The sequence below is a fragment of the Corvus kubaryi genome, unplaced genomic scaffold (genome assembly GCF_017639235.1).
Source record: "Corvus kubaryi isolate FWS band 111438036 unplaced genomic scaffold, C.kubaryi_AGA036_p1.0 37354, whole genome shotgun sequence".
NCBI classification, from domain to species: domain Eukaryota; kingdom Metazoa; phylum Chordata; class Aves; order Passeriformes; family Corvidae; genus Corvus; species Corvus kubaryi.
The window spans coordinates 3,824,778-3,850,050 of record NW_024581116.1 but is presented as its reverse complement, the minus strand read 5'-3'; the positions used below and the strand labels follow the sequence as shown (position 1 = coordinate 3,850,050).

Below are 25,273 nucleotides of genomic sequence, written 5' to 3'. Positions count from 1 at the left end.
CAAGAGCGGGCCCTAGCGCAGATCCGCTCTAGGTGGTTTAGCAGACAAGCTGCTGAAGGTCATGTTTCTCCAGCGCCAGCACCGGGAACTGCAGCACCCCGAGTGGCTCTGCGGAGCTGGAAGGTCCTTCTGCAGTGACACAAGAGACTCCTGCGCAACAGGCTCCTGGGAAATGTAGTCTGTCAGCAAGGGTGCTCTGTGCCCGGAAACCGGCAGTGCAGGTACACAGACACACGCACAATTTTGTCCATTATCTGCGTTAAAAAGAGTAATCATTAATGAGAGCTCAAGATTACACGTGGGATCTGTTTGCTTTGCGGGGTGCTGTCATTGGCAGCACTGCCTGGGGAGCCCCAAACTCTGTTCCCGTATCAAGGAGCTGCATCCGGGAGGGATGAATTGATCCCGATCTGGTTTATTAAGAGCTGCATTAGCAACAGCTACGTGCGGAGCTGGGACTGCGGATTAGGCACGGAGAAGTGCAGTTTGAACAAGGATCCCAGCAAGCCTGGGCTGGCAGAAGCTGATCGCTGCCTAGAGTCCCGTAAGTGAAAAGTTTAAAGCTTTTCCTGGCTGAATGCTGAAGTCCTGTTGTGTGCCAGTCCTAATTTCTCTTAAATTATCATAGATATATTTAAGTTCTCATCATGAAAAAAAAAAAAAGGGTAAGGTGTGTGCTGTTCAAGAGAAGCTTTTCACTTGTCATTAAGGCTCAGCTGAATCCCTATGTTAATCATTAGCCATTAGTCAGTAATCCTCATGCTGATTCGAGGTTTTTTTAGGTCACAGAAACTTATCTCAGAACACCTCCCCACATCCCTGTCTGACTGTCTAAAGCTTTGATGTGTGGCCCCCGTCTCAATAATTCAGACAAATTAAGGGAGCACTGGAGGTGAAATTTTCAGTTGAATTTGGATGAATCTCTCTCATTGGTCACCAGTAATTGGTATTAAATTGGATCCTTCTTGGGGTTAAAATTCATTACAACTCATGCAGTGATAAAACAAACTCTTGACAAAGCTGTGGTTAAAAATGGGGAGAGGGCATATTGCAATTTAATGTAAATGTGCCTGGCTGCACAGAAGGTGTGAGTGGTTCAGAGCCTGTGGACAGTTCATGCAACCTGCTGTGGCACTTTGTGCCTCTCTGCACAGCTGTTCTGTGGGCTTGAGTCAGCTTGTGCCACGCTATGTCAGCCTGTGTATCATCAGCTCATAACGTGGCATAGAGAGGATGGACCTCTAGAGTTCACCTGCAGTCATCCTACAGTCCTCTGTCACAGCAGGGAGAGCTTCAGCGTTGCATCAGGTTGCCCAAGGTCTTGTTTCGTCTCCTGAAAACCTCCCAGGATGAGGGTTTCACAATCATCCTTTAGCTGTACACCTCTGGGTACAGTCTCATTCTGTTTTCTCTATGACCATGCTTTAGGGAGTGGAAAACAACAACTAGATCCCTCCTTAAAATAAACCCCATAGCATTGCAGCAGCCTGTGGAAGGTCATTTTTAGCCTGAAGAAAGAGGTTCTTTTTTAAACCAGATGATTGGGGGAATAGCAGTGAAGAGAAATTTTCTCTTTCCACAGGATCTTTGAAATGAGCCTGACTAGAGGTGGATGCTTGCACGGACAGCTCTGTGATGTGTGGAGAAAGTCCAGTACTCATGGAGATCCATCAAACACCTGGAGTTCCTATATCCCAAGATCCTGAGGGAGACAGCACCAGCAGAGAGGACCCTTACTATTAATTTATTTCAGTTCTTGGTGAGATGGAATTTTTTGGTTTCTGTCCAAAGCCAGTTTGACCAAAGGCTGCATATGTAGGTAGGGAGTATGGATGTCAGATGGGCTGGAAGCAGAGCAGTGGGGTCTGGGAGAGCTGTGTGCTAGACTGGAGAAAGGCAGCCAGACTGCCCAGTGCCCTCACCTGTGCTTCCATGTTAGTTCATTTGGAAAGACCATTAACCATTAACCACTGCCCAAGACTAGGACCCAGCCTGAGGAAAGCTTGGCAGTGACTGTTCCACCATTGTAGTGGTTGTGTCCTCCTCATAACAATGCCTTGCATCACATGTCCTTCACCAAATCACACCCTAAAAGCACAAGCTAAACAAAACCAAACAAAAAATAGGCCAAAACAAACACAAAAGCCTTTAATGAATGTCTTCACAGAGGCTTGAAAGCTTGTCTTACCTGTATACATAGATCACTTTAAACTCACTCCTCAGTGAGTTAATGAAAATATACCATGCATATAATGAAAATATACTCCAATATTACAGGGTCTTTAGCTCTCTTATCACTTTACCCCTTTATAGGAAGAGAAATAATTTAATGGATAAAATAAAACCAGGAAATAAATGTATAAAGAGCTGTGGTAGCTAAACACAGAAGTGTAGTAATATGATGGTTAACAGTGATTTATCTGTTTGTTCCAGACAGTTTGCAAAATGGGGATCAACACCCTATTCGTTACAGTTGATGTATGTGGGCTTGTTCTTCTGCACCTATGACCAACATGTAACATCCCAAGGTATTTCAGCATGACTGTTTAATGAAGGACATACACCTGTTTTTCACAGCTCTTAACCTCCTACTACCAGGTGTATTTCTGCTGTGCTACTTTTACTGTACTGCCTGCCTGCACAGGTTCCTGTTAGTGCACCTATTCCTATATAGGAAGGTGGTTAAACTGTATTTGTATCTGTATTTGTTTACACCCAGTGCCTCTTGCTCTTTCACTGGGCACCCCTAAAAGAACCTGGCTCCATCCTCTTCACACTTTCCCTTCAGGTCTGCAAGAGGAGAAGATCTCCCTGAGCCTTCTCTTCTCCAGATTGAGCTGTCCCAGCTCCCTCACCCTCTCCTCAAATGATAGATGCTCCAGCCCCTTTTTCACTCTTGGCAGAGGATCACCTCCCTCAGTCTGCTGGCAGCATTTCCCTGATGCAGCCCCGGGTGCTCTTGAATGCAGAGGTACATCTCTGACTCATGTTCAACGTGGTGTCCACCAGTACCCCACATCTGCAAAGTTCCTGTCCACCTAGGTGCTCCCTCAGCCTGTACTGGTGCATGGTGTTGTTCCTACCCAGGGGCAGAACTTGGCACTTCCCTTTGCTGAACTTCATGAAGTCACTTTTTTTTTTTTTTCTTTTTTGGCCTGAAAAAACTGGACCAGGTGATCCTTGAGGTCCTTTCCAAGCTGTTATTCTATGATTTTAAGGTAGGTCCCTGTCTGCCCATTTTCCAGCCTGTTGAGGTCCCCCTGAGTGGCAGCACACTCATCTGGTCTGTCAGCCACTCTTCCTGGTTTTGTGTTCTCTTCAAACCTGCTGAGGGTGTGCGGGGGTAGGCTCTGACAGCACTTCCTAGGGCTTTTTTATACTTAATGTATTCCATAAGTAATTTTGGTGTGCCACTTTCACACATGCAAAGAAACTAATCTGACCTCTCTGAAACCTTGTCTTCTGACATGGCACTGATATAATAGAGGTGACCAACAGGTTTTGAATTGTCAGTTCAACCTCAGAAGTGTTTCTCTGCTCCTCAGACACTGGACACACATCTCAGACAGGTGAGAGATACCTTTCTTAAGGTTTCTGCTTCAGGTGATGTCTGCAGAAGTTTCTTGCCATCTGACTTGCTGAAAGCTAAATGTCTGCAAATCACTGGCTCTCTGCTTTGTAATCTCAATATTGAAAAAAACCCCTTTTTTTTTTTTAACTGAAGAAAGCTCTGCACTGCTTTGCTAGTGTCCTTGGCCATGTCCCTGGCTGCCTGGCTGTCCTTCCAGCAACTGCTGCAAAGTCCAAGGATTTGGGCACAGCAACATGTAAGTTTTGCAAGCAGCAGTTGGTCCTCATCCCAGAACAGAGCAGAATTGGCTCTGCCTTTTCCAGAACAAGGATTTGTGCCCTGTGCTGCTCAGTGCTTTTGACATCTTGTCCCCGTGGCAGTGCTGGGCTGGCAGGGCCGATCAGAGAGGCCCTTGCTGATGAACTCGGAGCCCGGCCAGCGCGGCCATGCCGCGGCTGCGGCAGGCGGAGCAGCTGCTGGGGCTGGGACAGGCGGCGAAGAGGCAAAATGGATCTCGCTCTGCTCTTGGCAGCACTCCTGGGACTCCTCATTGTCAAGGCTCTTTTCTTTCAGCTGAGAAACCCGAGCTCCCCTCCTTGTATCAGGAGCTGGATCCCTTGGTTTGGAGCTGCGTTTCAGTTCGGGAAAGCTCCTCTGGAATTTATAGAGCAAGCCAGAAACAAGGTAATGCGTGTGCTGGCGTGCCTGCTCGTGGGTGTGTGCTCAGGGTGGCTGCCTGAAAGGGAGAAGGCAACCAGAAACTTCTGCGTTCAGTTTTGCCCTTTCCTGTCACGTTTTATAACGTCAGGAGCATTTAAGTGGTGAAGAATCGGCTTAGTACCACCAGCTTTGCTGAGCTGTGGATCTGATCCAGGCACGATCTCTGTGCTGTGATCATCCTCTGCCGTTTTGCCTTTACAGTCTGGCTGCTGTATGTTAATCTTGGTTTCAGATAATGTGGAAAGCTCTGTGCCAAGTGCTGGGACCAGGAAGCTACTTATTTGCGTGCCTGAAGTTAGGTGAGATTTTTGAGTACCAGCTGGTGTCCCTCAGCATTCAAGAGAGACACAAACATGTTTGGCAGGCAAGGTTTTCCATCCTAAAGAAACTTAACCAAACATGAGGGTCGAGATTTACCCCCTGGACTTAAAATTATTTTTCTGTGTCTGTTGGATAGAAAAAGATCAAATTACTAATTTAGGTAAGATGCCTGATTTCTAGACAGCTAATAATAACTGACATAAACCCCAGTTTCCCACTTTTCATTCAGGGATTGTATCACCTGCTACTACAATGTAGTCAGCCTTGAGTGTTCCATACTGAAGGATCACACAGCCCACCACTTGCAAAAACTTACTAAAAATGAAACCATTGTAACATCCTGAAACTTGAAAATAACTCTACATCGATAAATACTGGACATTTAAAGTTTGCTCATTTTGCAGTGCTAGATTTCATATTTGTATTTATTTTTGTATTGTTATAAACTCATGGTGTTAAAGCAGAGGATTAAATCTGATCTTTGAGAACAAGAAGAGCTGTCAACCTTGTATTAAAGCACATAGGGTGCATCATAGTGTAAGTTCGTAGGTATAATCTGGAGTTTCTTGGCTTCTCTGTGCTTGACAGGCCAGTTTTAATTTTATATTACTATGTCTTTCCTGTATCTTTCATCTGTGCATACCAACATCGGTTATTTGTTCATTCATCTTAGATCTGAAATGTAGGACTGGAAGAAAACTCATTTCTGCCAATTCTTCTACTATTTCAGAAACCGTGCTACATAATCCATAAAATAAACTGGCCAAGCCTCACTTAAAAAATCCAGTCATAATATTTCTTTGACTCTTCTGATATTAGGCTGTTAGGGAACCTCCTTGTCTACTGTAAACACACCCTGATGGCAGCCAGATTAAAGCACCCTGACAAACTGTCCTTTACAGTGCAGTCTGTTTTTGGGGACAGCTATTTCACCATGACTTTAGTTGCCTTTTTTCCCCAAGAAACTTTTAAGAAAATTCTTGGAGGTAATTTTAAAACAAACCTGGCAGAAGAGTCCTTTTTTGGCATTGATACACAGATGGAATGAGCAAAGCATTTACATACTTGTATTGGGGTACAAATGCATACTCAGTGGCTCTGGATTAATTAATTTTGGTGTTCATTTGCCTGGAGACCATGTAGACTCCAGGTTGATGCTGTGACAGCTGCTGACACATCTGCACACACCAGAAGCTCCTGAAGGACTTTATAAACCTCTGGTTTTGTTGGGTCGGAAGCTAAAACAAGAAACATTTTCAATGGGGAAAAAACTCGAAGAGAAGGCTTTCTTACATCTCTCCCTTTACTGTGGGTTTGCTGTTAGGACCTTTACTTTGACTTCTGGTCCAGCAGCTCAGCATCCTTGTGACTTGTGACCTCTCCCTGTGGTCCCCCTGGGCCAAGAGGGATGTCTCCATCCATCCCTCCCTCCCTCCCAGGTTGACTGGCTGCCTGCAGCACCATCACCTGACAGTCTCCCTGTCCCTGAGGAGGGCCACTCTCCTTAAACTCCCCTCAGGCACTGAAGGTCTCCCTCCTTTCCCACCTGCCACACTGGCACGCTGAGCTGAGGCCAGGAAAAATAAGCCTTTTCCTGCCTGCTCCCTTTTAAAAGAGTAGGCACTGCTGCAGAGTACAGCCAAACAAAACACGTGCTGCTGCCAAAGGGGTCATTAACAGGCACTACAGGGCTTGCAAAATACATCTGCAATAATTCCAGGCTCCTTAATACCACCAGAATAGGGTTAAGTGTCCTTAGTATGAGCAAGCTGCCCTTGTAAAAGGTATTGCAGAAACAGGCTTTAGGCAGTGTGAAACCTCTTAATCGCTGTAGGGTCATTACCTTCAGGGGAGATTCTTAAAATGAGAAAATTCCTCTCCTGGATTAATCCTTCAGACTGTCAAAGTGACACTCATCTCTTTCTTAATTTATTTCTTTCTTAATTGCTTTCTTTCTTAATTCCTTTTTTGTCTATCCTTCACTGCTTTTTCTCTCAAGTTCTGGAGTAACACAGTAAAGTTCCACTACTTCCAACCTGCCCTTTCCTTGGAGTTTGCTGCTTCTATTTTCCTCCTACGGAAGAACACGTGGGCTGGAAGAATTGTCTCCTTTCCCCCTTGTGTCATCACTGGGACTAAGAAAAGAAAGTTCCCTGCTCTAATAAAATATTTAATCTCTGGTCTAATAAAAGATACCACCTCTTCCTCCTAAAGCTGCCTGGTGAAAGAAGTTTTGCAGGCAGTCTGGGATGGGCAGGGGGAATAACCAGAGCCACCATGCAGCATAAAATACAGGGAGAGCTGCTTACTGAGGGGTTCAAAGGATGTGGCTCCCCACTTTGCCTGGCAAACATGGTAAGAGTTAGTAGCGAATTTCAAATTCTTCTCATCAGTTTGCTAATTAAGCAAACAGGAGAAGTTAGTTAAACCCACGAGATTGTTCTGCACTGTTGTAGGGATCTGTGGGATCCGTCCATCCCTCTCAGAGAGTGTTGATTTGGGATAAGGGGCCGTGTCCCAGGACTCCCGGCCTTACTGTGTGTGCAGCTGGGCGAGGGATGGCTCACTGGGTTATACTGGAAGGGATGTGTGGAGCTGAACAGGCTGGAGAAGGCTTCTGGTGGAGCATTTCCATAGTCAGTGTCCACAGCCGAGTTACTAAAGGTCTGTGACTGGTCCCAGGCATAGAAGACCAAAATGCTGCAGTCCCTGAGCTAGAGAGGGAACACGGCATTGACCCTGTGTGTGTGTCTGCAGTCAAGGGAGAGGAAACCCACCCAGTGCTCCCAGCTCCCGGCAGGACTTGTGGTACAACTGCAGCTATCTCAGCTGAGAGTGGTTGCTCCCTGTCAGTGTCCCTGGGGAAAATGGCTGTTTCCCTGATTTCCTTTGGGATTTTGGAGAACGTCCTTCTGAAGTTTTTGTTTCTCTGGGGTGTTACTTTCCTTAGGCTCAAATCTGCCTCTCACCGTAGCACTGAAGTGTTTCCCAATCTTTGAAAAAATTAGCTTTCATGAGTGAAAGCAGTAAATCCTAAGAGGATTTTTATTTTGCTTTCTGTGTCTCTGTATGTTGTGAGGTCTTCTTAAAAGCTTAATCCCCTTTTATTGAAATATTCATGCATATTGTGCATCTCTTTGACTAGCTCAGAATATCCTGCTGAGATAGAATGGGTAGAAACACAAATTGAAGATGCAGGCACAGGATGGGTTAAGAAGTTTGTTGTCCTTTTCCCTCTCCTTTCCTAGCAAGATAAGAGCTCCAGATTAATTATCATAGAATGGTTTGGTGTGGAAGAAACTTTAAAGATCATCTCATTCCAACCCCTGTGCCATGACAGGGACACCTTCCACTAGACCAGGTTTCTGAGAGCCCCATCCAACCTGGTCTTGAACAATTCCAGGGATGGAGCATACACAACTTCTCTGGGGAACCTGTGCCAGGGCCTCATCATTCTCACAGTAGAGAACTTCTCCCTAATATCTAATGCAAACCTACTTGCTTTCAGTTTAAAGCCATTTATTAGCACTTGCATAATAGATCTTGGAGTAGTTTCAGAGTATCATTATTCTGAGCCTTCTTCTGTGATATTTCTGGGTCTTCTCATTGTTTAGACTCTCAAATTACTCCAGATCATGAGTAAACTTTTAGTTCTTCTTCCAAGGAATGAATTAGGAAAACTTCTAATGCTACACAACCTTATGTCTCCTTAAAAGCTGTATTGGGCTCTTTTATAGTACATCCTATTTATCCACTACTAATCTCAATCTTTAATAATGCTTACTATAATTTTTTGAGTACTAAAATGACTCTTTGAGGCTTCCCAGGTCCTTCTGGCACCATGCTTGCCTGTTCATCCTCCTGTTGCTGAGGATGATTTAGCAGATCACAGTAGGGAGTTCTGTAACTTCTTATTTTAATTCCTTGAGAGTTCTGAATTGAAATATTTATCACTGTTTTACCCAGAACTTGTTTAAGTCTATTCCACTCCATTCTTCCTTCAAAACAAGATCTCAGTCCATCACTCTCAGTGAAAGGCTCCAGGGTGGGACTTGTCTTACACTGATGTAATCCCTAACTCAGATTCCTTCCCCCCACGGTTTCCTTACACCTTGATTATTTACCAGGCTCAGTAGCAGACTGGGAGACTTCCTGCATCTGGCATGTTTGGAAAAGTCTTTATTATTGGGAGTAGCAAATTGTCTTTATTAGTTTGATTCTCAAAATTTTTTTAGTAGTTTAATTTTGCATTGTATTATCAAATGTCATATTTATTTGGACACAAAATTCTGCTTTCTGGAAGATTTGTCTTTGAATATCTGCCATCACTGTGTTGCTCAGTGAAGCTGACTTGTTCTGGAGGAGGCCATCTATGCAGCTTTCTTATTTCAGTTTTGTTTAGTATTGGTCTAATTTTAATGATTCTAAATTGATTGCAGGAAGTAGGATGAGATTCAAACCCAGATTGTTTGTGTGGGTGTTTGCAGGTTACCAAGATGGTCACTGGACAGGTAGTCAGTGCTGTCACTGGAGTCCCAGGGCAGTTCAGCTCCCTCCAAAAACAGGTGTGCAGGAGCTGGTCTGGCAAATTGGTTTTTAGGATCCCTTGACTGCACAGACTTGATTTCTATTGTGTATTATAGGAGCTCAGACATCTTGGTCACATGTAATCACCTAAAATAAAGTGTTCCAATCTTTAATTGAGTGCAACCTTATTTGAATAATTAAGTATTATTGCAGGTTGCTATTAGCTCAAATTTAATTTTAATTATTAGTTAAAGTACATTTTAATGTTAATTTTAAAATTTTAAAAACTAATTTAAAACCAAGAACAGTACAAATTCACTGAATTTTATCCAGACTGACGATGAGGACATGGACATCAAAAAGCAATCTTAGAAATTTAACTGTTACAGAGTCATAGAACCACAGATTGGTTTGTGTTGGAAGGGACCTTAAAGCTCATCTTGTTCCACCTCCTGCCATGGACAGGGACAAATTCCACGGGACAGGAGCTCAAAGCCTCATCCAGCCTGTCCTTGAACAGTTGTTATTAAAACAGTGTTTTATTTATTATCATCCAGAGAGTTTGAACATTCATTCTTACTTTAATAATTTGCAGTTGAAGGACACAATCAAAATTCAGCTGATACCAAGAGGAATCTTTTCCATGGCTTCAAAGAGCTTTTGATGAAGCAGGATTTACACTACAGACACAGACAGCAAAAAAAAAAGGTTAAAGTCAATGGCATAAACAATGTGAGCAAGGTAGATTGATCTTTTTATGCCTACATCTAATAGACAGTAGATACTGCACATTTGTTTTCTAGTTTAGAGTATATACAAATATCAGGGATCATTTTAATAATGTAGGAACTCAGAATTTAATGCCTATTGCTGAAAGTTTCAATAGTTTCTAGGGTATTAGATTAAGGGAAGATGAAAGAATGATTTATGGCATCAAAAACCTTCCCTGAATGTCAGTCAATCTGTTCTGCACAAAGCTTGTTAGGTGTTTTGATATTAATCTTTCAACATCTGTACAAGAAAGTAATCATTGGTATTAGGAGAAAGGACAGGAAAGGAAAGAACAGGAAAGGAAAGGGAATCTGAAATATTAAAAATATGCAGGAGGGTGGAGTTTTTGCTAAAACAATGTAGACTGAAATAGGTAGGATTGTGGATTTTTACGATATTGGTACTTTGCTGTGGCAGCCAAGGGATGGAGTAGATAATCCATCCCTTGGGTTCTCTAATCTACATAGGTTTTATTGTTTGAACTGCAATGTGATTCAAATATAAAGTGTTAATCTAAGAGAAGGAATCTCTTCTACTCTGCAAGAGGTCAGGCAGGCACATATCACATTCCCTTCTGGTCCGTAAGTCTGCAAATTTTGGTCTGATTCATGTTCATCTTTTTGCAGTTCTGGGCCAAGGTGTGCACAGAGCGGGAATCACCAGGTCCTCCCTCCTGACCTCTCAGCAGCACTGAAGTCGTGCTGGGGTTCCTGCAAAATGTGTTAACGGTGCAGTGACAGGAAATCTTTGTTTGTTCCAGCATGGACCTGTGTTCACAATATTCGCTCTGGGAAAACGGTTCACTTTTGTGACTGAGGAAGAAGGAACTGAAGCATTTTTTAAATCTGAAGACTTAAATTTTGAACAGGCAGTACAACAAGCTGTCAAGAATGCAGGTAACTGAGACCCGTTTTTTTTTTTAAAGGAAACCAAATCTAGTTACCCAGGAACATTAAGTCCCAACCAAAAACCCACTGGCTTTTTGATCATGCTTTAAATGTTTATTTAAATCCATGACCATGTTATGAAATGAAGGTGAAATTCAATTTCTCCATAAGGATCCAGCTCTGCAAGCCAGCCAAGGGATTTGGATTCAGTGTCAAGGAATCAGAAGTTTCTGATCCAGGGACTGTTATTATTTTTACCATCAAGCAACTCCAGCTTGAGATCAGGTCCTTTTCTGTGGCTGGACACCTCACCTGTGTGTACCTCGTTTAGAGTAATAGTAGGTAGTCCTATCACTTCGTTGGAGAATCAGCTTGCACCAGTAGTTAGTTGTTACCCTGTAGTCCAAGCGTCATTAGAAAAGGATGAAGTGTTTATGAGCATGTACTACTACAGCATGGAGACACAAACTGGTATTTTCTTGGGATAAATTATTTTTCACTTCATTCAGTTTTGTGGCACGCCTGCACATCTCTCTACATCCCACTGGGGGGAAATCTCTGGATTGTTGATTCTGGCATTGACGCTTCATGAGGCAGGAAGATGTTACACAGACTGGGAGAAACAGCGGCATTACCAAAACCTTTACATAGTTACAAGGAAGCTTCCAGGGAATTTCACTTCAGGAGAATGAGGGTTAAGGCATTTAAATTAGAGTCAAAAGTTATGTGTTAAAATGTACACTCTGTCTTTTAGTGAAAATCTACTTTCCAGAATGTTTCTGTTTCATTTTGTATTTAGTGTCTGTCCCTGCAGAAGCATTTTATCAGAACCACGGCAACCTCTACAGCATGATGAAGGGGAAAATGAGTCCCTCTAATCTGCACATGTTCTCGGGCACTTTGTGTAAGGAGCTCCATGAGTACATGGCTCACCTGGGCACAGAAGGCACAGGCGACCTCAATGACCTGGTAAGGTAAGGGAGTTTTGCAGCACATCTCAAATTCAGGGGTGTCCTACATGGGAGAGAAATGTTTCTGTAAAGAAGCTGGAGCTCAGGACTCAAGTCTTACAAAAGGTTTGTCAGGATGCTCATCACAGACTCATGGTTTCAGGTGGCTCACAGAGTGGACAGGGTTTCATGTAAGGGTTTTCTCCCAGTTAGGAGAAGCATCTGAATTGCCTTTTTGGAAGAAAAAAAGAAAACACAGCATCTTCCAACAAACGCTGTTTCCCAAAAGATGGGAGAAAAGCTTCATGTGTTTATAAAGAACTTAGGAACAGACAAAATGCTTGATCTTCAACAGGTTGAAAACCTTTCATGTTTGAGCCAAGCCTAGCTTGAAGCTTAACTTGAAGATTGGCCTAAGCAGTCTGCCTAGCTTGAAGCTTAACTAAGACCTCTGCAACTGACTTGGCTGCAAGAACTTCATGTAAAAAAAAAATTTGTTTCATGTGACAGCAACAAAGCTTTTAACTTCTTTTTCCTGATTATCTGGGACAACACCTACATCTTGTCTGTCCATCTGTATTACAAGTTGAATATTCACAGAATCACAGAATGGTTTGGGTTGGAAGGGACCTTAAAGATCATCTCATTCCATCCCTTCCACTAGAGCACATTGCTCAGAGCCCCATCCAGCCCGGCCTTGAAGACTCCCGGGGATGGGGGCAGATACTGCCTTTGGTTTGGACCTGTTTCTGACACCTCACATTCAGATTGTCTTTTGCTGCCTTGTTCTGCATTATACAGTAAGATATAGCTGTTACTGCAGTTAAATCACTTGGCACCTCTCACTGCAGTTACTGCAGTTTGGATTAACTGGGGGAAAATGTGGGGGAGAGGGGCTTTGAAATATGGTAGGAGATGATCTGTTCTGCTTTGCTAAACAAGGCAGAGTAAAAGTATTGGAATGCGACATTCTGAGTAATTGTTACTTAGCTGCCTCGAAATGAAATCTATAGAGCCACCAGATGGCCCCCTCTTCCTTATTATCAGAAAATAGAAAACTGAGCACTATTCCCTGAAATACTCATTTAGCAGCAGCTGGGACACAGCAAAGGCTGCGCAAGAGTTTCTTGGAGTACAGGAAAAGGGTCTGAGGAAGGAGCTCAGAGTTTGCAGGATAACAGAGGAGCAAGCACGTAAAGAATGAGATGAAAAGAAACCAGAAAAACATCATCTGTCCAGGAAAGCTGCAGCCAGAGGAAGGATGTTTCAGGATGTTTGGTCCAGAGGGGTTTGTGCAATGCCTGGAAGGTTCATGGGGGTCAACCTGAAATGAGAGGGGTGGTCAATGGGGAGAAGGGGACCTCGGTGGCCAGAGTCTTTCTGCTCCTGCTCGAGTGACCAAACCCTAACTGGTGAAGTTCAGCCATGCGCAGACCAGCCTGAGGTCTGTGTATCTCCTGCCTCTGCTTAAAATCTGAAATAAGGGTGTGGGTGAGGTGCGAGCCTTGTGCCAGCCTTTCATACTGATGTGACCCTTGAGTCCTACAGCTTCCAGTGCTGGCAATCCAATGTGCTGCATCCTGGTCTAAAACTGCTGCAACAGCTATCCTGTGGGCCCCTAAGTCACGGGCATCTTTTCCTTGCAGGCATGTCATGTATCCAGCAGTGGTGAACACCCTGTTTGGGAAAGGCGTGTGCCCAACCAGTCAGAGTGAAATCAAGGAGTTTGAAGAGCACTTTCGGAAGTATGATGAGGACTTCGAATACGCGTCTCAGATGCCCGAGTGCTTCCTGAGGTGAAGGGGCAGAGGTGATGGTTGTGGTGTACCCACTACAGGCATTTCTCTTGCTGCAGTATCAACTGTGGGAGACATTTTCCCTGGAGGATGATGCCCAGCCTTTATTGATAGTGTGCCCTTAGGCAAAGCAGGCTTTTAGCTAAATGCTTCAAAAAAGTTCTGACCTTGTCTTGTGCATTTTCCTGGCATAGAGCAGAAACAACGTGGCTTATGTGAGCAGGGCCCAGCTTGGACCTGTCAGGGAGCAGCAGAATGGGGTAAAGGGCAAAGGCCTGAGCCTAAATGTGAGTCCCAAGCTCAGGGGGCCTCCACTGAGGTGTCTCTCTGCTCTTTCCCAGCATACCAATCCCCAGTAATGTGGCTGCACTGTCACAGAATGGACCTTGGGTAGAGACAACCAGACTCTGAGGAGTTTCTTCCAGACCCTGTCAGTGCTCTTGTGGCCATCATCGCACTTCTAGCACCTCAAAATACCTTCAGAAAGAATTGAGGATGCTCTAAAAATGGCCTTGATTTTCTTCAGGAGGATCATTCTTGAAAAGATTGGCCTAAGCAGTCTGTCCAAATCCACACTGAAAACCTGTAATAAAAAGGTATGAAAATGTAGGAGTGTTGCAGTCCCAGGTCATGGCTGCAAGAGGAGGTCTGGGCAAGATGAAGGCCTTGGACGTGCTGTTCCTCATGCCAGTCATCACTTCTGTCAGTCAGACTGACACTTGGCTGTTCATCAACTGACTGCTGTCCAGGGGCTTTTGGAAAACGACCCAGGGAGTGCTTCTCATGGAAAAGGAAATGTTGGTTTGTGCTGCCTCCGTTAAGTACTTCTTGTTTGTTGCTTTTCTTTACAGGAACTGGTCAAAATCCAAAAAATGGCTTCTAAAATTATTTGAGAAAGTAGTGTTGGATGCTGAAAGGACCAACCCTTCAGAGACTGCATCCAAGGTAAACATCTGAGGCTAAGAAATGAGATGACTTTGTTGCATATTCTGACTGAAGTGATGGAGGGCAGGAATTACTTCAGTACTGGAAGAAATAAGTCAAATATGTCAGCTTTTATAGCTATACCGAAATGTTCCAGTATTGCTGTCACCTGCAGTAGGACAGACCCATAACTTTGACTCCTGTTCCTCCATTTAGTTTATTTCAAGCAATTCTGAGAATTAACATCTTTCCCTGGGGAATTTTAAGGCAAGGGTTCAGAGCTGTGACCCATCCCCAGCCTCCAGTATCACACTGCAGTGAGCAGTTGAAAGAGGTGAAAGACCCTTCAGTTGTTTCTCTGAGGGCAGCATGCTGTGAAACTTCAAAACCTTACATGTGCTATTTATAAACCCTGGTGTAGAGTGAGCAGATCCTTCAACAGCCAGACTGGTAGAAAATAGCAGATTTCTGGATTGGGAGCCAAGTACCCTAAATATTGATTGTGTCAAAGCTGAGATAAGTTGTTACCCTGGTTATTCTCCTCAGCTCTGGCAGGAATTCTGCCGATAGGGCTGACAAACGTGACGGCAGACTGGCCTGGGAATTCTGATCTACCGAATGGTTGTAGAACAGATCACTAAAAAAACCAGGTTTTATTTAGACTTTAAAAGCTTTACATACCACAATTTCTTTAATAAAATAAACCAGATTTGCAGAAAGAAAGAGGAGGCTGGAGAGGAGCTGGTGGGAGGTAAGAAGGTGCGGGAAGTAGGAGGCAGAAACTCGGTGTCTTAGATTAAGTGGGCATTTGGGAAAAAGATCAGCCATTTTTTATTCAAGGTTGCCCTTTTCCTCTCTGAAAAGTAGGCAGGAAACTTTGCCTCAAGTGCATGGTTGCGCTGCATTTAAGGACATACTATAAACAAAAGCTGATCCTAGAACATTACACTGTTGCTATAGTTTCAAAGAATATCAACCCACTGAAGTCACTGCTTAGGTCACCAACAAAGTGCCTGAAACTAGGGAGTTTGCTGATGTATTAGACCATCTCTTAATAACAAGCACCCTTTTGGCATGAACAGAGAACATTTTCTTCATTTCCATTTTCATTCAAGTGGCTCATTCCCCTTTTCAGGTTCTTTAAAGCAGAGGTGTAGAGCAGGGATTAGAACAGAGATTTCTTTTTTTTCTTTCTTCCACGTATGAGCAACAATGGGGAGTGAGGGAACCCAATCCCATAAAATTTTAAGGAAATGGAGAGCAGTGAAAGTATTCAGGAGGGATTCATGTGGTGCCCTGAGTTCTCCTGGTCCTCTGCCTATGTGAATTAGTCTCATTTTCTCTTAATGGTTGTCATTTCTACATTGTGCCTTCCAAAAAAGCCATAACTAACATTACTTCTCTTTGAGAAATTAGTCCTTGAGTTCTAGTAAGCCCCACCCCAAACTACATTTTAATATATTTTTGGAAATACAGATGATTATCTTTTATTTTTAACAGACACTTCTACAACATCTCCTGGATAATTTGCAAGGAAAACATCTAGCTCCCAATTATGGTCTCCTGATGCTCTGGGCTGCCCAAGCAAATGCTGTCCCCGTAAGTACATCAGCTGCAGAAACACCTCTTTCTCCAGTCCCAAAACCTGTATTTGGGAAGGAAAGGCTTTGAAACAGAGGTCACACACACACTGCATGGATTCCAAAGAAGGGATTATCACGCCCACATGCATCACTACAAATATACCCAGGCTGCAATGTCACAGAAGCAATGACAAGAAAAGCTCTTCTTTTATTTTTCCTAAATGATGTTGTCCCCTATCATAACATTTCAGGAACATAAGCCTCACAGCTATTAAGATCACAGTCTTAAGCTGTGAAGAGCATTTAACTCTGTTTTGAAGCACTGTGGCTGTATTATAGAAAAGACTATTTCAGATACCCTGGTGCTACCAATTGTAAAGAATATCAAAAGCATAATATAGAGTAACTTCATCCATGTGTAAATCCTTGAGTGAATTTGTCTCTTTCATTTTTGGGGATCTGCTGTACAAATGCCAGTGGAAGAAAAGAATAGTTTGATTCTAGAGCCATTAAGTTTTGTCCATGTTAGAAAAGGATTTGCTGGATTAATGATACTGATATAAATATGCTAACAAGCCCAATATATCTAACACAGCTTAGGCTGACCCAAGACATTTATAGGAATTTCTCAGATGAAAAATCCATAGCAGCAAAAACATCCTTTATTTACCATGACTACTAAGCTCTTTCCAGCACAGTTATGTCCATTACAGATGTGATTTAGAAAAACATGATAGTGAGTTATTTTTGTATGTCCCCCTAACAGATATATCTATGTTTTTTGGAGATTGGATATAACTGCAGTTTAGCCTAAGGGAAATTCATCCATTTCAGTGAGGTTTCTGTGGATTCACGTGTTGGCATAAGTGGGAGGCATAGCCTGCTGTCTGTTATCAGGATAACTGACATTCCTTCCACAACACTTACTTCTGTAATATTCAGCTGTAAATAGACATACAGATATTTTTCTGTTTCTCAGAATAGTCACAACCACTGTTCTGGGGAATGGAATGACGAAAGAAAAGGCATTTCACCTTCCAAGGGCATTTTTTACAAGCACTTTAAACCCTTTTATCTGAAACAATTCAGTTATCCCTTCTTAGCTCATGGACTGAAGCCACAGTGTCCAAGTGCTGTACAGGAAAGCTAAGCTACCAGATTTGTTTTGCAGAAGGAGGGCTGCATCCATGTCGGTCTGTTTGGGAAATAACAGTCAGAGTTTCATCCCTCACCAGCGCAGATGGCCCATGACCAGATCTGTGTGCAGGCTGCACCTCCTGCTAGCTCAGCAAGGAGAGAGACTCCTGGCACTGCTGCCAGTCCTTCTGGTTTCATCCTACTTAAGAGGATTTTCTCCTTTCCTAAATTTCTTGATTTTCAACTTCATTGCATAATCAGTTAGCAAATTATTTCTAAAGGGGATATATTACTCCTTGTTTTGCTGTTAATTAAAACTTTTCCTGCCCATTTTAGTGTGACTCACTATGACAATGCCCTGCAAATTATTTAGCCTCATTTCTCCTAATACTAGTATGGATTAATTTTTTTCATTCCTGCAGCTAAAACTAATCATGCACAATGATTTAGTAGTAAATTTAACACCTAGTTATTTGAAAATAAAGGATTCTGTGTTTCAAAGCTCAAGGCTAAAGCTATATAATGTTCACTAAAGATAAGTACATAGCAGATGACTAGACATAATCTCCCAGGAGCTGAGCCCTTAGATATGGATTTACCCAGGAAGCACAGCTCCCTGTGCATCCCAACTGCAACAGGCACATACAAAAAAAAGTGCAAATGTTTTTACCTGCCTCTGTGATTTGCAAAAAAGATATCGTCATTCTGTTCCATATCCCTAAATTCAAGGATTTCCATCTCTGTTTAGGTTGCATTTTGGACCCTTGCTTTCATACTCTCTAATCCTACCATTTACAAGAAAGTCATGGAAGACTTGGCTTCTGTTTTTGGTAAAGCAGGTAATAAATCTGATTGAGTCCTTCTGGAAGCTGGAAATTATTTATCCTGTGTTGGCCCAGCACAGGGCACACTTGGTCAGTGGCTGGGAACAGTGAGTGTTCTTGCTAAGGGTGCTACTGATAACATAGAGTCCAGCTCTTACGTCTTTACTCAGGATATGCTCAAGATGTATTTTTAAGCAAAATCACCTTTGATGTTAGCAGAAAGAAGGTAAGAAAGGAACAGTACATGTTTGTTTCTTCATTCCTATCATTTAAACTTAGATTTGTATTTACCCAGTCTTGTGCTTTTTCCAGGCACCTACAATAAGGTCAGATGAGGTCTTTCAGTTCAGGTGCTTTTCACTGTGTGCTGTTCACCAGAGTTACAACTATTCATGGAAAAAACAGGCCAGGAACTGTTCTCTTTTCTGTCATCAGAGGCAATTTTTTCCAGCATGCTTCACCCCCCATAACTAATCTCTTTCCCTCAAAAAGCAGTCATCTAGTGGGAGTAGTCGTTCCCATATGCAGTCCCCTGAACCACAGGTTAAACTTTCATGGAAGACTCTTTGTTGACATGGGTCAAAACTGTATCAAGAAATATGTCAGTAATTAACCAATAAAGTAAATAATGAAGCAGAGCTTAAGCCTTTCTCCTGGCACTGTTTCATTTGCTAATGTTAACAGAGCCCGAGAGCTCAGCCATGGCTTCTTGTCTTGGTGCCTACAGTCCGTGAGATTTCCATGCAGTGTCCTATGAAAGCACAGAAAAACTCTCAAGACTTTTAACTTCCAACATGACTTTGGCCCCTTCTGGCCAACACCATATCTACACCTTCCTTAGAGTTATTGAATTATCTTCAGTGGCTTTTCTTAAATTTTACTGATTCAGGTCAATTTATTTACTTTGAAATATAAAGACAATTTTTGGGTGTAAACAATGCCTTGAAGTCTTGAAGTACTTCACCCACAGTTCTAAGGCAAGAAATGTCAGCCTGTATCAAAACAAGTACGAAATCTAATTTTTACATGGAGTCTTCTTTCTCATGCCATAACAGGTAAAGATAAACTGGAAGTCTCTGAGGAGGACCTGAAGAAGATCCCTTTCATTAAATGGTGCACTTTGGAAGCCATACGGCTGAGGTCTCCAGGTGCAATCACCAAGAAAGTCATAAACCCAATTAGAATTAAGGTGAGGTTTGGTTGTGGGTTTTTTTCCCCTCAAGCATGCTGTGTGATTTGTCTGGAAAGGGTCCTCCCAACAGATCTGGATAAAATTATAGTGGGAGAGATATTCCACAGCTTCACCTATATATTCTTTTTAATAGATTTATTCATCATCATTGATTTATGAGTGGTTTGGATTCTCTGGCTCACAGTCTTGCCTTCAATTTTGAATTGATTTTAGATTGAATTGAATTGAACTAGAGATACTGATGGTATGTAAAATAGGAATCAGACACAACAAGTATGGTAGAAGAGACCACATTTTAGTAACTGATTAAGACTCCTTCAACTACCGCTCAGAAGGGAGGTGTCAGCATTCAGGAATCTGACAAAGAAATGTTGAGGAAAAAACTCACACTCTTAAGGAATCAGTGCTCATGACTATTTAAGATTACTGATAAAATTACTAATGTCTACTATCATAGAAGGCTTTCTTTGCATTTCTTTGCATTGAAGGAAGTGTTTAACAAAATATTTAGGAAAAAAAACCAGCTCACATGGTAAATTAAGAAGCAGGAAAGACAGAAATCATGTTTCTGATCTTTTGATACCTAAAAAACCAAATTAGAACATAACTAATCTTTCCACCTTCCCTGCTGTGTAGGTTTTATGGAAAAAAATAGCAAGAAGAAACCTCAAACGTGTAATATGGCCACCTTGGCTGTAATCACCTTTACTTGTCTTCTCTTAGGACCTTCTGCTGATGGAAGTACCAAGGAGGGACTGTTTTGTGAGTTTAACCCATTTAGCTCTTTTCTTAGAGATTTTTCTCCTTTTCAGAATTTCACCATCCCTGCAGGTGACATGCTGATGTTGTCACCATATTGGTTGCACCGGAATCCAAAATATTTTCCTGACCCAGAAATGTTCAAACCTGTAAGTTGTCACTCTTAGTGTGGATATTTTGTTGTCTTTTCTCCCCTTCACTTATTTTACAATAAAAGCACATCGACAAACTTGCTTAAATTTGGCTGGAGAATGGCCTTGAATACAGAGAACAGGTGCACATACAGGAAATGCCTGTAGGAATAAACAAGACTTTTAAATTCAGTCACATGTTCCAGGTAATATGGTACTACTTTGTATCACTTTGATCCTGACTTTATCACTCTCTACAACTCCCTGAAAGGAGACTGCATCCAGATGGGGGTCAGTCTTTTCTCCCAAGTAACAACTGGTAGGATGAGAGGAACCAGCCTCAAATTGTGCCAGGGGAGGTTTAGATGGGATATTAGGAAAAATTTCTTCACTGAAAGAGCTCAGGCATTGGAACAGGCTGCCCAGGGAGGTCGTGGAGTCACCATGCCTGGAGAGGTTTAGAAGACGTGAAGGTGTGGCAGTTGGGGATGTGGTTTAGTGGTGGATTGGCAGTGCTGGGTTAATGTTGGACTTGATGATCTTAAAGGTCTTTTCCAACCTAACAAATTCTGTGATTCCAAGTACTCTCCCTGTCGGATGATTTCTGGTAGGTATTATCTCTGCTAATTCAGTAGTTAATCTAGTTTCTTTATTATTCCACTGCAGGTGGCTGTGTGGGCAGGCTTGTAACTGCTCTTTTTAGCACCATCCAATATAGAACAGTTTGTCTTTTTTATAGAAATACATCAAGGAGTAATTTAAACAAAACTTCCCTTCTAGCAAACTCTTCCCGATTTGAAATCCCTTTTAACAATTCCTGCTTCTTTGAAATCTGAAGCTGAAACTCTGATGCAGCAGCTTATTTTTTTAGTAACTTTATTTCTAAAGAGCAAGTTAGCTTGTTTTTTTAGAAACTCACCCATTTTTCAAGATGAATAGGTGAGAACCCCTTAGACACTGTCATTCCAAATGTATGACCTCGCTTCATCACCACTGAGGTTTTTTTCTTTCTTTATTGGATTTTGATGCTGACAGGTTTCCTCCTCAGAAAGCTCTGAACAGCCCTAGCTGAAAAAAAAATCCCTAAAATAGATAAATGCAAGATTATGTCTTCTCTGGGACAGCTTCATCAGAGGAGTTCACCACCAGAAGCTTGACAGGGTGTTACTTGGCAGAGTAGCACTGAGTTTGTGGAGGCTGGTACAGTTTGTCAGCCAGCAGTCATGAGATTTGCTTCTCTCAGTGTCACCCACCAAAACTTCAGCCCATATTGCCTTGTTCCTTGTGTTGTTCCTTTCCTCTCAAAGCAACTTAGGATGGAGCAGGGATCCCTTTGGGTACAGACAAGCTGTTTTTTGTTGAGAATCGTTCGTTTTCTCACACACTGGCTTACACCAGTTAAAGCTCATAGACTTTGCATTTGTCTGTGCAGAGCGTCTTAGAAATTTTTTTTGTGCAAGATGTGCGTGAGTTATTTGTGTGTCATGACACAATTTTGTGGCTGAGGCTGCCCTCAGTACTGGTTGATTTGCATTTGTATATATAAAGAGAAGGGTGCATTTTAATAGCTCAAGATGCAGGATTTAGGAAATGGGGAGGTATAGGAAAACTGCTTTAGGGGTAATTTTGAAAACCTTGCCAGCATTTTAAGGCACTTAAATGTGTTTCAAATGGGACCTTCATTTCTTTCCCTGATTCGGTGTTGACTTTTGGATCCAGACTCTAATACTAACAGGTTGAATGCAAAAAAAATGGCATTAGTGCAACTTTGTATTGAGGATTAGCTGTCCAAGGTCATTTTTAGCCTGGAGAAATAAAGTTAAGCTTTATTTATATAAGGCTGATTTGGAAAAAAAAAGTTTCTTCCCACAGGATCGTTGGAAAGAGGCAAATTTAGAGAAGAATGCTTTCTTGGACAGCTTTGTGGCATTTGGAGGAGGGAAGCATCAGTGTCCAGGAAGGTCAGTGAAACAGCTGGGGTTTATTTATTCCCAAACCCTGCAGAGAACAACTCTCTTGAACTGGGCTTCTCTTACAGTTGGAGATAAAGGGTTTTCTTTGCTCTTTGTCAGTCTCCTAATGTTCAGCATCATCTGCACCTTGTTTAAACTGATCTGAAAGTGGTTTCATTCCTGGAAAAGACAGGTTAAGTCACAATGAGCAGGCAGAATCTGAGACCAGTTTATCAAGGGATATTGCCCCCCACCCAGGGAGGAAAGTCAGCCTGGCTCTGCCCCTGCTGAGGTGTCTTTTCTTCAAGGGAGAGTTGCTCCACTTACACCATTTTACAGACACAGTTATTTAGGTTGCCTTAAACCAGTTCTAAACAAACCTACAGAACATTTCTCTGGTCTGAGACTCTCTTTCCATCCTCTGCGATGCCACTGACATCTCTGCTGATCTTCAGGTGTCTTACTGGCTCCTCTCTGTTTGAATCTTGTCTTTGCATTAGGGCACACAGAATTGTATAATGGCTTAAATTGCAGATCCTGTCTCACTTCACTCCTCCAGCAGTGCCACCAGCCTTGGTACTTCCTGCATTCCTTCTGCTGTTTTCTCTGCTGTCCCTCTTCCTGGAACAAGTCCCAGGGAGCCAGCTGCTCCTCATTCCTGTGTTCAAACATCTCTATGCTCAACCCTCTGCCTTCAAAACCTGCTCTCTGAGACAGAAGTGACCAAAAATCCTTAGGACCAGTCATTTTATCTCAAGTTCCATGTGGAGCAAGGAACCTGGAGGGTGTTGCAGAGGATCTGCATTCTGGAATCTGCACCCCATGGCAGGCTAGACGCGAGTGCCAGATAAACGTCATGAAGGCATTAAAGACATGAACAAAATGAATAAAACCACATTCACCATTTAGGTTTGCCAGAGGGAAGTGCTCACTCACTGCTGTACCTTGGTGGCTTGTACCACATTCCTGAGCTAAATCTGAGCACAGCCTCATTCCCAGCAAGGGCAACAGCAAAATTCGCAAGAGGCATCTGCAGGTACAGGGAAAGCTGCAAAACAGTGTTTCTGAAAGCTGCTTGTTTATATATCCTGACCTATATCTTTGTTCAGGCTGTTCTCTGGACTCTGATAACATCTTTAAAATAAGTTTTTGGTTAGAAAGAAAAGTGTAAGATTTCCAGATAGACAACAGATGGAGAATCTTCTTCTTGCTGAGAAACTAAAAAGCCCTTTCAGACCCTTTGGCAGGCCACATGGTAACACACCTTCAGGTTTTTCAGCAATAATTGTAAAAGAATAATGTGATGGGCTTGAAAAAGAAGGAAATTAAATCAAGGGTTGTATCAAGGATTCCAGGTTGCAGATTTCCTTCATACGAGTGAATGAAACAATGATATTTCAAGTTTAAGATGCATTTTTATTTATTTCAGTATTGAGGTTTATAAATGAAATGTGTGAAGCATTTAATTTCTCCATTTCAAGAGTGCATCAGAAAATTAAAAGCTAATTTAATCAAACTGAAAGCTAGCAAATAACTTACCTGCCCCATAGTCTAGCAAACTGATGTGGGAAGAGCTCCCAAAAATCCATTTCTGTGCCATAGTTTTTACCTAAAAGAAAAATTTGATGTCAGTTTGACTACTTTGGTAAAACCAGGTGGTTATTACCTGTGTGACTGTGCTTGTCTTGAACAGCTCTGTTGTCCCCTCAAGCACTGGGGTCCAGGGCCCTGCTGTGCAAACAGGGCTGGTACTGGAAGGACCCACCCTTGCATGGTGCTGCAGGCTTGGAGCTTGGGCTGCATCCCACCTGAGCTGGGCTAATAGCCATCAAAATACCTCTGTTATGCATTCCCCCGAGCCAAGGCCACCAAAAGCTCAAGGCAATTCCAGTGTGAAGTCACAGGGATAATTTGGGTCTGAAGCTGCGCTAAAACAAACAAACATCTTCCCACTCCAGAGCCCAGGGCAGCTCCATGTGCAGATCCTGGTGGCTCTGCATGAGTTACCCCGGGTCTGTGAGGCTTTTTAGCTTCCCTTCACACCTGCCAGGCCAACTCCATATGCAGTCATGTAGCCTCCTCCCCTGTGAATTCCCCCATAGCTATTTTATCGAGGTTTTCCAGCATTTCTCTGTAGAAGAGCAAGGTAATATTACTATTTTAACTGAGTATTTAAGACTTAGGTGTAAACTCTGCAAGTGAGTAATCCCATGACCTCATATAGATGCACAGTGGTGAATGCAGAAAGCTCTTGTACACATCAGCATTAAAAACTGATAGCCTGGAGGAGTTTACCTGCAGTTATCCAAAATCTTCTCCAGCCTAAGAAAGACCTTTGGGAGAGTGTTACAGAAAAAAGAAATCATGCCCTTGGGTCTCCTACTGCATCCTAATGCTGACGCATTAAATAATAATTCCCACTGTCACTGCTCTCTGATGTCACCAGGCTCCCAGCTGCATTATATAACTTTATATAGCACGATTAGTCATATGGCCTTTTCTGTGTTTGACTGCCTTCTCACTCCTAGGAAGTTATTTCAAGTCAGCAAGTGTTAGGAGAACATAAATGTTTATGCAGTGGAAAAATCCATAATGATAAGGGGCTGGTTTAAAATAGGTGTCAGAGGGATACTGGTGGTCCAGCGTTTCACCAGAAAGAAGGGGCAGCTGCCACATTTGTGTTCTTTGCCAAGTAACAAAGCTGAAAAAACTATGGCAGTTTTCCTGTGGAAGATAAACTTTCAGGCAGAACTAAAGCACAGTGTAAAATGTGTCAAAGGCACCCTGTTTCTTACCTGATGATAACACACTTGTGATGGTCAGTCTGGAGGGCCAATGTTTTCCTCCCGTTTCTTGCAGATGGTTTGCGATCATGGAAATCCAGCTGTTCGTTGTGCTGTTCCTGTACAAGTATGAATTTGTACTGTTGGATGCAGTGCCAAAGGAGGTAAGAGATCCATGCATTCATGTGGCATTCCCCAACTTTATACTCTTCATTCATCAGGTTCAGCTGAACAACCATGCTCAACTGTAGTTACATAAATTTTGAGAGGAGTATTATAAAGCATGTAATGAACAACTCAATCTTTGTTTTATCTCAGAAAATCCGGAGTAATTCCAGTAATTCCAATTAGTGGGGCTGCACTGCCTATACAACAAAGTGCTTACAAGAATGTTTTGTCTCATCGTTGCCTAAACATTACCAGAGATTTGATACTTGTTGCTCAC

The 25,273-nt window shown here is 42.5% G+C and overlaps 1 protein-coding gene and 1 long non-coding RNA gene across 9 annotated transcripts in view; one reads left to right on the top strand and one right to left on the bottom strand.

Annotated features, from left to right (window-relative positions):
- Window positions 1-133: 133 nt before the first annotated feature.
- The window catches only part of LOC121666843 (24-hydroxycholesterol 7-alpha-hydroxylase), a 26,424-nt gene continuing 1,284 nt past the window's right edge, over window positions 134-25,273 (top strand). The window contains exons 1-15 of one of the 7 annotated variants that reach the window (XM_042032820.1): window positions 134-221; window positions 1,583-1,759; window positions 2,438-2,528; window positions 3,748-3,827; window positions 4,145-4,255; window positions 10,671-10,806; window positions 11,597-11,771; window positions 13,394-13,543; window positions 14,395-14,488; window positions 15,968-16,066; window positions 17,936-18,026; window positions 19,067-19,200; window positions 20,016-20,111; window positions 21,966-22,054; window positions 24,905-24,992. In XM_042032820.1, the coding sequence (XP_041888754.1) occupies window positions 2,477-2,528; window positions 3,748-3,827; window positions 4,145-4,255; window positions 10,671-10,806; window positions 11,597-11,771; window positions 13,394-13,543; window positions 14,395-14,488; window positions 15,968-16,066; window positions 17,936-18,026; window positions 19,067-19,200; window positions 20,016-20,111; window positions 21,966-22,054; window positions 24,905-24,992 (1,395 nt within the window). In that variant the 5' untranslated portion in view covers window positions 134-221; window positions 1,583-1,759; window positions 2,438-2,476. The other 6 variants (XM_042032818.1, XM_042032819.1, XM_042032817.1 and 3 more) reach the window with 6 other exon arrangements.
- The window catches only part of LOC121666845, a 16,182-nt gene continuing 14,339 nt past the window's right edge, over window positions 23,431-25,273 (bottom strand). Inside the window, exons 2-3 of one of the 2 annotated variants that reach the window (XR_006016815.1) lie at window positions 24,841-25,073; window positions 23,431-23,654 (exon numbers count right to left, since the gene is read on the bottom strand). This is a non-coding gene — a long non-coding RNA (uncharacterized LOC121666845). Of the gene's footprint in view, window positions 23,655-24,840; window positions 25,074-25,273 lie in introns of those variants that run through there. The other variant, XR_006016814.1, reaches the window with a different exon arrangement.